Here is a 10302-nt window from a genome sequence, read left to right as displayed (position 1 = left end):
TTCTATCGCATGCGTCAAGTGCCGACATTACTAATAACAGCGACACGATTCTTAAAACTGCGATTAATTGCTCTTGCTCTTAAAAAAAAAACTTTATACATTCTCCGCATTGCATGGAAATATGTGTGTTGTAAAAGAGCTCGAGTTTCTTAAAATTAACTAGATAAATCCAAAAAAAGGTCAAAGTTCAGTTCCAATTTTAGTTTTCTAATTTTAAATTAAAGAGTACGCTTGTGCGCGGATCGAATATTATGTGTGAAGCAAACAATTGAAAATGCGTTTTTTTTTTTTTAAGTTTACAACCAGAAAAAATAAGATTCAACCGCTGACATTACCTCAGATCAAAAGCGTTTTACAAACTGTTTGATAAAAGTTTGATAAAAAGCATTTGAAGTATGTTCGTATTTACTCGAGATCAAGTAAAAAATTACCTGATTTTGAGACAATGATCAATAATATGATTTAAATTTGTAAGTGGAAAAATGAGAAAACAAACACGTTTCTTTGCGTTGTTTGTTTCTCAATTCTGACTAGTTTTTACTAGACCACGGAATCGTATAATGCATCGTTTTAAATTTAACACATTCTAGCGTATCTTTTAAAGTTAATTCGCCACTATTGTAAATGCCCGACATGTTGTACATATCTTGTGCGTCGCAATAGCGCACAGTCGATTCAAAATAAAGTATTCATATTTTATACAAAACCAATTTTTTACTTTTTCTACACACTTTCATATATTTATTTATGTATAATACTAGAGGGGCTACGCCCCCCTATTTTAATCATTTTTTTTTTAATTTTCCATTGATCTTATTTTTCCAAATGAACCACCTATTTCAAAGAATTATTATTACAAATTCATTGAAATCTGAATAAATATTATTAAAATTATTAAATTTCAATTAATAAATTAATTAAATTAATAATAAATAAATAATTAAATAAATTAAAATCGACATTAAGAAATTATTTTTAAAAATAATTTCAATGATATTGCCTAAAAACCAATAAATTATATTAAAAAGTCTTGAAACGAACATAACCTTTAAATTCAAGTCATTTTTGGCGGAAACTCCACCTTCACTTGCGGCTATATTGAAAGTCTTGAAATTTACATAACCTTAAAATTTATGTCATTTTTGGCGGGAAATATAGAGAGAGATGAGGGAAGGGGGAAGGACTTACTGCTTTATTAGGGTCTTAAAACAAACATAACCTCAAAATTTAGGTCAATTTTTGGCGGAGGAGGGGAAATGAGAGGAGGGAAGGGGGACTTGCGGCTATATTCAGAGCCTTGAAACGAACGTAACCTCAAAATTTAGGTCTTTTTGGCGGGGGAGGGGACTTGCGGCTATATTCAGAGTCTTAAAACGAACATAACCTCAAAATTTAGGAGGGGGGACTCCCCCCTCCTAGGTCCAGAATTCTTGAAACAGTGGCGGCGGCGATATCTTTTTGTAATATAGGAAGATTAGATTTTCTTCAATTCAAGATATTCTCGTAAATATAAGAGGTTTTACCATTTTTTACTAATTTTTAGTCAAAAAAGATTAATTGTTAGTAGAAAACTATTTCACTAACTATTACTATTTCAATAAGTAAACTTTAATAAATGAATTATTTGCTTCTTTTCTTTAAGTATGACGATTGAAAAGAACTATATTTCAAATTTCTATTATGGTCGCAGTCCACTGACTTTCGTCTGATAGTGGTTGCGACCAAATTTTAAAAAAATCTAGTTTTAATATATGTGAAACTCGATGATTCCCTGAGTTCATTAACCATATAATATTATGGTAAAAATTTTATTCCCTTTTAAAATATTAAATATCAAAAGTAGGAGGTTCACAATGTGATTTTGTAACCTTAAATTTTTCAATTTTTTTAAAAACGCTATTATTAAAAAATCAGGAAAAGAAGCAGGCGCAAAGCACCTACATATAGGGTTTCGTGGCTTTTTAAATTCAGATCAGAAGTTATTTGTACATAATAAATAATTTATAATTACATTATTTGCTAATTGCTATGGTTGCTATGGTAATGGTTGTCATGGAAACGGTTGCCATGGTAATGGTTGCTATGGGAACTGTTGCCATGGTAACGGTTGCTATGGAAACTGTTGCTATGGAAACAGTTGTCTTGGTAACGGTTGCCATGGTAATGGTTGCTATGGGAACTGTTGCCATGGTAACGGTTGCTATGGAAACGGTTGCCCTGGAAACAGTTGTCTTGGTAACGGTTGCCATGGAAACCATACGAGTGTACTACGGACAGACGGACGCCAAAGCGAAACTATAAAATTAGATGTTGGAACTCACCAAAAACATAAATCACTTTATTCTGCACAGAGGAACGAAAGAATTATTGCAAAAATTTATTATTTTTGGATGATATACGATTTTAAAAAAAATTTTTATTTAAATATTCTCAAGATTTTTATTTACTTATAACTTTTTTGTCGGTGCTCCGAAAAAATTGAGGTTTTGCACAAAGATTTTTTATAATATTCTTTACCTTCCTTTAAAATCTCACGAAGGTGTTTTGCTTCGTTTTGGAGATTTTCAAAATTTTTTATTTAAAAAGGTTAATTAAACGACTTGAAGTTAACTAACCAAATTCAAACTGCTCCATTTTTTATAAAAATATATTAAAATGTAGCGATTTGAAATTGATCAGTTAACTTCAAGTCTTTTAATTAACCTTTTGAAATAAAAAATTTTGAAAATTAATATCTCCAAAACGAAGCAAAACACCTTCGTAAGATTTTAATAGAAGGTAAAGAATATTATAAAAAATCTTTGTGCAAAACCTCAATTTTTTCGGAGCACCAACAAAAAAGTTATAAGTAAATAAAAATCTTGAGAAAATTTAAATAAAATTTTGTTTAAAATCGTATATCATCCAAAAATAATAAATTTTTGCAATAATTCTTTCGTTCCTCTGTGCAGAATAAAGTGATTTATGTTTTTGGTGAGTTCCAACATCTAATTTTTAATAGTTTTTTAATAATAGCGTTTTTAAAAAAATTGAAAAATTTAAGGTTACAAAATCACATTGTGAACCTCCTACTTTTGATATTTAATATTTTTAAAGGGAATAAAATTTTTACCATAATATTATGGTTAATGAACTCAGGGAATCATCGAGTTTCACATATATTAAAACTAGATTTTTTAAAAATTTGGTCGCAACCTCTATTAGACGAAAGTCAGTGGACTGACCCATTATAATCAGTCAAACATACTTAAAATATTTAAATCCAACTTTTGCTCTTTGCGAAGAGCATTTGGTATACTTATTTTTGAAAAAATGCAATGTAATAACAAGAAATTTTTTTTAGTTTTTATTTGTTTAATCTGTTATAATTTTTTACAATTATCGGAAAATTACATAGGTAAGTGTTATATTAATATTATAAAAACCGAGTAACAAGTAGAAAATATTTTATTAACTAGTATATGATTTCAAATTCGAATTTTATAATTACAAATTATAATGAAGTTTATTAAAAAGAAGCAATGAAAGTAATAAAATAATACGATGAAAGAGTTGTTTTGGTTCCTTCTTCACACCAAATCCAAAGAGTATTTGGAATAAAATATAAAAAGAAATAAAGAATTGTGAAAAAGTAAATAATTTTTTCTTGTCTACTTTTACAGTAGATTGATTGTTGATAAGAGAAAATTGTACATAATGCATTTAGAAAATTAAAAAATTGTCCATTTTTAAATGGACAATATTTTAATTTTCTATTTAAAATCTTATATCATACATATAGTGACTTTGTAAAATGTTATGAAACTTAATAATAAGATTTGATTATATGAATGAGCATCGATTTCAGGCTATTTCCTGCTGTAATTATATATGTAACAAAGAATGATTTGTGTGTAACAAAAATTAAATCGATGTTTTCTATACAAAATGTTAACAATGACAATATAATGATCATAAAAATTGGAAGCTATAATAAAAATATGAACGATATAAATCATTATAACTTTGCATATATATACATATACAGAAATATATTCTTTTCAATTAATTTTGACTAATGGGAAGAAAATTTCAGAACTATTAGAAAATCAAAGAATTGCATGACAAATATTCATACAATGTATGTAATAGTGTTGTTACATAATATTGTATACGTGCAACTTTAAAATTTGATTATCAATCGAAACACTTAATTTATTGTATGAAGACTATATAAAACCTTGCCATCAATATTTTTTATTATCATTTTGTTAGAAAATGTGGATTTTCAAGTTTTTTGTTTTTTGCATATTTTTAATTATTTGGACAAGTGCTGAAGAAGAAATTAGTCTTGATATTCGTCAAGGGACGCTAAAAGGATTAAAAGCAACAACAGTAACAAATGGTAAAACTTATTTCAGTTTTAAAGGAATTCCTTATGCACAACCAAATGTTGGACCCAATAAATTCAGAGTGAGTATTTTAAATTTTAAATTCTTTTATAAATAAACAATAAGCAATCTTTTTTAGAATTTAATAAACTTTTAACCCAGGTGAAACGATTCTACGCGGAAACTACTCCATGGAAATTCCGTAAGGAAATTCCACACGGAATTCCGTAAAAATTATATACGGAATTTCGCAAAAATTTCCGCAAAATTTTTGAAAGAAGTTCTTTTGTAATTTTGCGAATTTTTTATAAGAATTACACACATAATCTCTATACAGAATTGCACAAAATTTTTGTTAGAATTTCACAACTGTACACTGAAAAAAATTTAGCCGAAATCCTCAACTACCTTTAGTTAACTGTCTTGAAAGTAGTAAAAGTAACTACTTTTTTGGTTATTTTAACTATATGCGTGTAGTCAATTTAACTATTTTTTATGGAGTTAAGAATTAGTAGTTGATTGTACTTAACAAAAGTAGTTAAATCAACTTCAAAAATTAGAACAATTATACAAAATCTCCTTGACCCAACTAAATTCTTAGTTCTTTTAACTACTTTTTAATAGTCCATAAAACTTTTTAAATTCAGTTAAGGACCTATTGAACTATGCAGGGTAGTTAAAAAGTATAGTCAAATCTACTAGTTTTTTTTATTGAGTGTATTTTTTACTGATTTTTTTGTAATTTTAAAATAACTGCTGGTGGATACACTGAAAAAAATTAGTCGAGAACTTCAACTACCGTTAGTTATAGTTGACTGAAAAATAGTAAATTTCTTTTGGAAAACGTTTTATTGACCTCTCAAATAAGTTCGACTAGATATTAATTAATCTATCATAAATTCTATATTATATCCGCACCAGTAACATCATCGTCGACTAGTTTTCGTTATAGTAGCAGCAGTTATTTTAAAATCACAAAAAAATCAGCAAAAAATAAAATTGTGGAATTTTATTGAAAATTTTTTGCAATTCTGTATGGAATTCTTCCAAAAAAAATTCGCAAAATTACGAAACGAATACTTTCAAAATTTTGCGGAATTCCGTATGGAATTTCCGTGGAGTGATTTCCGTAGAATCGTTTCACCTGGGTTGAATACAATTTGTTTGAAATTCGTATAAATTAAAAGGCACCTGAACCACCGGAACCTTGGCAAGGAGTTTTAGATGCAACGAAACATGGCTCGACATGTGTCTTTTATTGTCATATTCGTCAAGGATTATTTGGAGATGAAGATTGCCTTTTTCTCAATGTTTATTCACCGACTATTGATAAAAATGCACGAAAAGCAGTTATTGTATTTTTCCATCGAGGTGCTTTCAATTCTGGCTCGGGAGATGACGATCTCTTTGGCCCTGATTTTCTTATTGATGATGATGTCATCCTCGTTACTTTCAACTATAGACTTGGTGCACTTGGTAAGATACATCATTTAATCCCTGGCGGATTCGATTTGCGTAATGTCTACTTAACTAAGCGGACTTTAGGTAGACATTAGGTAGACATCGTTATAAATTTATTTTATTTTGGAAAATATTCAGGTTTTTTAAGTACAAATGACGCCAACGCTCCAGGAAATGCTGGTATGAAGGATCAAGTCATGGCCCTTCGATGGGTTAAAGAAAATATTCAAAATTTTGGTGGTTGTCCGAACAAAGTTACAATTGCTGGAGTCAGCGTTGGATCATCTTCCGTTCATTATCATATTCTTTCTCCTATGTCAAAAGGTTAATCTTACGAAATTAAATAATAATCTAAATAATTAAAAAAAAGGAAATTTTCTTTTTTTATTTATTTACTAATAATAATAATTATTGTAGTGACAACTAATTTGCAGGTTTATTTAAGAATGCCATTATGCAAAGTGGAACCGCTTTAGGCGGATATGCAATTAGTCACAATGCAAAGGAAATGTCTTTCAAATTGGGTGAATATCTGGGTATAAAAACCACTGATTCGGCAGAGCTTGTCAAAAAATTGACTGAATTTTCAGCAAAACAACTTGTCGATGCAACAGCAGAAATTAGCAATAATAATTTGGTATTTTTTTTATTAATTTCCTTTTTTTCCTATTTTTTCTACTTCCTGTAATATTTTTTTTTTTTTACTTTTTTAGAATTTATTGAATGGTCGAATGAGTGCATTTGTACCTGTAATTGAGCCACAAGCAGGTCAGGAAGTATTTTTGCCAACCGATCCGTGGGAGTTGATGAAATCCGGTAGCTTTTCCGATATTCCCTTAATTATTGGAATGACTTCAGACGAAATGATTTTCATAACAAAAGGTCTTAAAATTGACAATTAATTATTACATTCATTTAAGTTTATTATTATTATTAATTGTAATTTGAAACAACTTTTTTGTCTAGAAATACTACCAAAGGCGGATGAAATTAATAATCATTTTGAATTATTTGTACCCGATAGTCTTAATATTACGGATGATGGAAAACTCAAAGAAATTGCAGAATCAATAAGAAAATTCTATTTCGATGGGAAAGCTTTTAATTCCCAAAGCGTTTCAGAATTTGTTAAAGTAGAAAAAATTTAATTTCACTTATATAAAATAAGTTTTGTCAATATATTAACACTAATATTGAGTGGATATTAAATTTTAATTGTTATAAACAATTTCAGTTAACGTCTGACATTTATTTTACTTATGGAATTGCGTTTGTGTCACAAATGATGGCAGCAAAGAATAAGCAACCAATTTACGAATATTTATTTACATATAATTCACCAGCTGGTTTTGTAAAAAATATATTAAAAGTAGAAGAACGTAAGTGTTGATTCAGTAATTTCACTTAATTTTTAATAATTAATATTTATTTTACACTTTATATTCAGCTGGTGTCTCGGATGGTGATGACTTAAATTACGAATTTTATTCTAAATATTTTAATAACAAGCCAGAGCCAGGTTCAACTGAGGAGAAAATGACAAAAACATTCACGAAACTTTGGACAAATTTTGCTAAAAATGGGTAACACTTTATTTACTTTTCTATAACTAAAAATTACTGTAAATTTATAAATTTATCATTATTTTGAGAATTTAAAAAAGTTAATTTCTTCTTTTATCTCTTATTAATTATTATTTCTTGTCGCAGGAATCCTACAAGCAAATTAGACGATGATATCACAGTAAATTGGGAACCCACAGGTCCCGAAGGAAATTACATGAATATCAATGTGCCTTTGAAAATGGAGAAAGATCTTTACAAAGATCGACTGAATTTTTGGGTCAATATTTACAAAGACATATTAGGAGAACATTTAAAATTATTTCAATAAGTAGATTTTTTTTCAAATTTCACCAATTTTTGAGTAATTTATTTTCTTGATGGACAAATGAAATAGAATAAAATTAATTATTAATAAGGTTTTTTGTTCTGAATTATTTTTTAATTTATATAGAGTAAGTTTATCAATTGCTGCGGTTTTCTAAAAATTCTGAAAACATAGAAAATTATTACATATATTCCAAAAACATTTTTAAAAAAAACAGTTAAAATATCTGCAACAAACTTCAGCATATAAATTTTAGCACGCGTGCAAAAGTCTCATTTTCATACAACACAAAATGAATGTACCGTTTTATTTCCTGCACGGAGAGAAATTTGAAAAAATTTTCCTCGGAATGAAACGTTCCAGAAGAAAGATAACAATTGTTAAGCAATTTTCAATAAGAAAAACCAGAAAAAAGTATCGTAAAAGTTCACAAACTTTTCTAATTTCCTTGCTTTCAAATTGATCAGTATTTTCTGCATACCAACGTTTTGGCATCTCCTTCAATCTACTATAAATACCAGATTCTGACATTAGCTGAAAAACACGATCGAATTCTGACACAAAAGGAGATCCTCGTTCAAAATACATGTAATACCATGCATGACGTACAATTTCCGGTATGACTTTCATAATTGGATTACCAGATTCGTCTTTATATTTATCAACATCATGCTCTGTTTTTAATGCCAGCAAGAGACAACAAACATTTCTGTAATTAGCCAATTCTTCAAGACAATCAATTTGTTTATTGTACATTATACCTTCAGCATTATCTAAAACCCTATAAAGTGTCGATCCATTATCGGCGTTTTCTATAATATTAATTCTGATTGATTCAGAAATTTTTGTCTTTAAACCTGATTTGAGCAAATCATCGAGGGAATTCATTTCTTTTTCAATTTCATAGTTTAAGCTAATGTCAGTACAAACCTCATAGATGTTCATTGACAATATAAGCGAGGTGATTAACAACGAGGCGAAAATAATACGATCGACAAGTTGTTTTGGTTCCTTCGAAACACCAAATCCAAAGAGTATTTGGAATAGAATGAAAGGTTGCCATACTTCCTTATCCAATTTGAAAATTCTGGCCAAGATCAGCATGGAAAAAATCATGGCAATGCAAATTACAAGTGTTGTTGACATATTTTTAGTAATAATAAGAGATGATATTATGTCCTTTTGAATAGGTACAACAGCTTGAATAGCAACCAATTCAAATCCTCGAGTTAACTCAGCCCAACTGCGAAAAGTAGGTCCTGTTCCAAAAACACTATTGGCCACGAGGCTCAATGTGTTGTTCTCCAGCATTCTGGCTACACCGTCAGATTGATTTCCATATGGATAAATTCTTCCAATTGTAGTGTAATTATGTGGGACCATGTTAATTGAAAAATTCATTTCCTCTGCCATGAATCTTATAATGTTTGCATCCCTGCCGGACATTTGAATTACATAACCAGAAGCATTGCGCGTCACATTCGCCAGAGGATATCTACTAAACAGACTGACATTTAATTCCGTTTCATGTAAATTGTGGAGTTTGTTTGGAAACCATTTGGTTTCCGATGTTATTCTCGATTTGAAAAACTGTTTTGTCTTCAAAAACGGATTATATTGAATAAGTTTCGCAGTACCTTCATTAATTCCTTTAGTAAAATAGTTATTTGCAAATGGTAGTTCGTTCTTTATGAGAACAGTGGCATCCAATACTTGATGGCTCCACATTTTTCGCAACAATCTCTTGTATGAAAACCCCTTTTCCTCATTAGGAAAAATAACCAGCCATTTTGGTCGTGTTCGACCTCCTGACAAACGGTTGAAAACATTAATTGCATCTGTTGTCTGATGTAAATTTTCTGTTGCGTTTAGAGAAGGAATAATAATAAACAAATTCGTTCCTCGAGGATTTATGAAAAATTGATGATTTTCCAAACATTTTGATGGGCTTTCTCTTATGCAATGAAAATTGACATGCTGAGTTGGGAAACTTGTTTGAATTTTGAAAACCAAGTTTGCATTAAAATCTTGCTCATCATTGTTGGCAATTAGGAATATCTGGTACTTCCGGGAATGAACTTGAATGTAATTGATCAAATGTTGAGACCATTTTGTTTTCGTTGTACTCTTTTGAGCATTATTAATAATTATAAAGAAAATACTCAGCAAAATTTTCTGGATCCTCATTTCTTATTTGAATATCGTTACTAATTATATTGAAACTATTCTTCGTGAAATCAAAATCTTTTTTTCAATAACTTATTTTGTTATTTTAATGAAGATATTTTTTCGTATATTTCTTCTTCAGTTTTATATGTAGGTATATGAAGGAATTTAAGTAAATTTGTCTTTATTTAAAATATTTCAAAACTTATTTATAATAGCTGACAAGAAATTGATGTAGAACAAAATTTTCCATTTAGTTGGAAGTGCGAAAACTTGCATAAACTTTAATATATGTCAATATTCTTATACAGGTACGTGTTTATTGAAAGTTTTCGATCGTTGAAAAGTGAAAATTGTATATATGTAATGCACATGTCAATTCTGGAGTTATTGACATTTTTATAAAAAATAATTA

General features: G+C 29.0%; 1 protein-coding gene across 1 annotated transcript; it reads left to right on the top strand.

The window, feature by feature from the left end:
• Nucleotides 1-4233: 4233 nt before the first annotated feature.
• Nucleotides 4234-7801, top strand: LOC127286565 (juvenile hormone esterase-like). The gene is made up of 9 exons (XM_051313045.1): nucleotides 4234-4452; nucleotides 5558-5846; nucleotides 5970-6155; nucleotides 6266-6468; nucleotides 6545-6713; nucleotides 6798-6964; nucleotides 7066-7210; nucleotides 7279-7414; nucleotides 7541-7801. The coding sequence occupies exons 1-9, from the start codon at nucleotides 4258-4260 to the stop codon at nucleotides 7722-7724; spliced, it is 1674 nt and encodes a 557-aa protein (XP_051169002.1). The 5' UTR covers nucleotides 4234-4257; the 3' UTR covers nucleotides 7725-7801.
• Nucleotides 7802-10302: the final 2501 nt, after the last annotated feature.

This window comes from Leptopilina boulardi, unplaced genomic scaffold, assembly GCF_019393585.1.
Source record: "Leptopilina boulardi isolate dan_hultmark-lab unplaced genomic scaffold, ZJU_Lbou_2.1 LbouV2_362, whole genome shotgun sequence".
NCBI classification, from domain to species: Eukaryota; Metazoa; Arthropoda; class Insecta; order Hymenoptera; family Figitidae; genus Leptopilina; species Leptopilina boulardi.
This window is presented reverse-complemented; position numbering and strand designations above follow the sequence as displayed.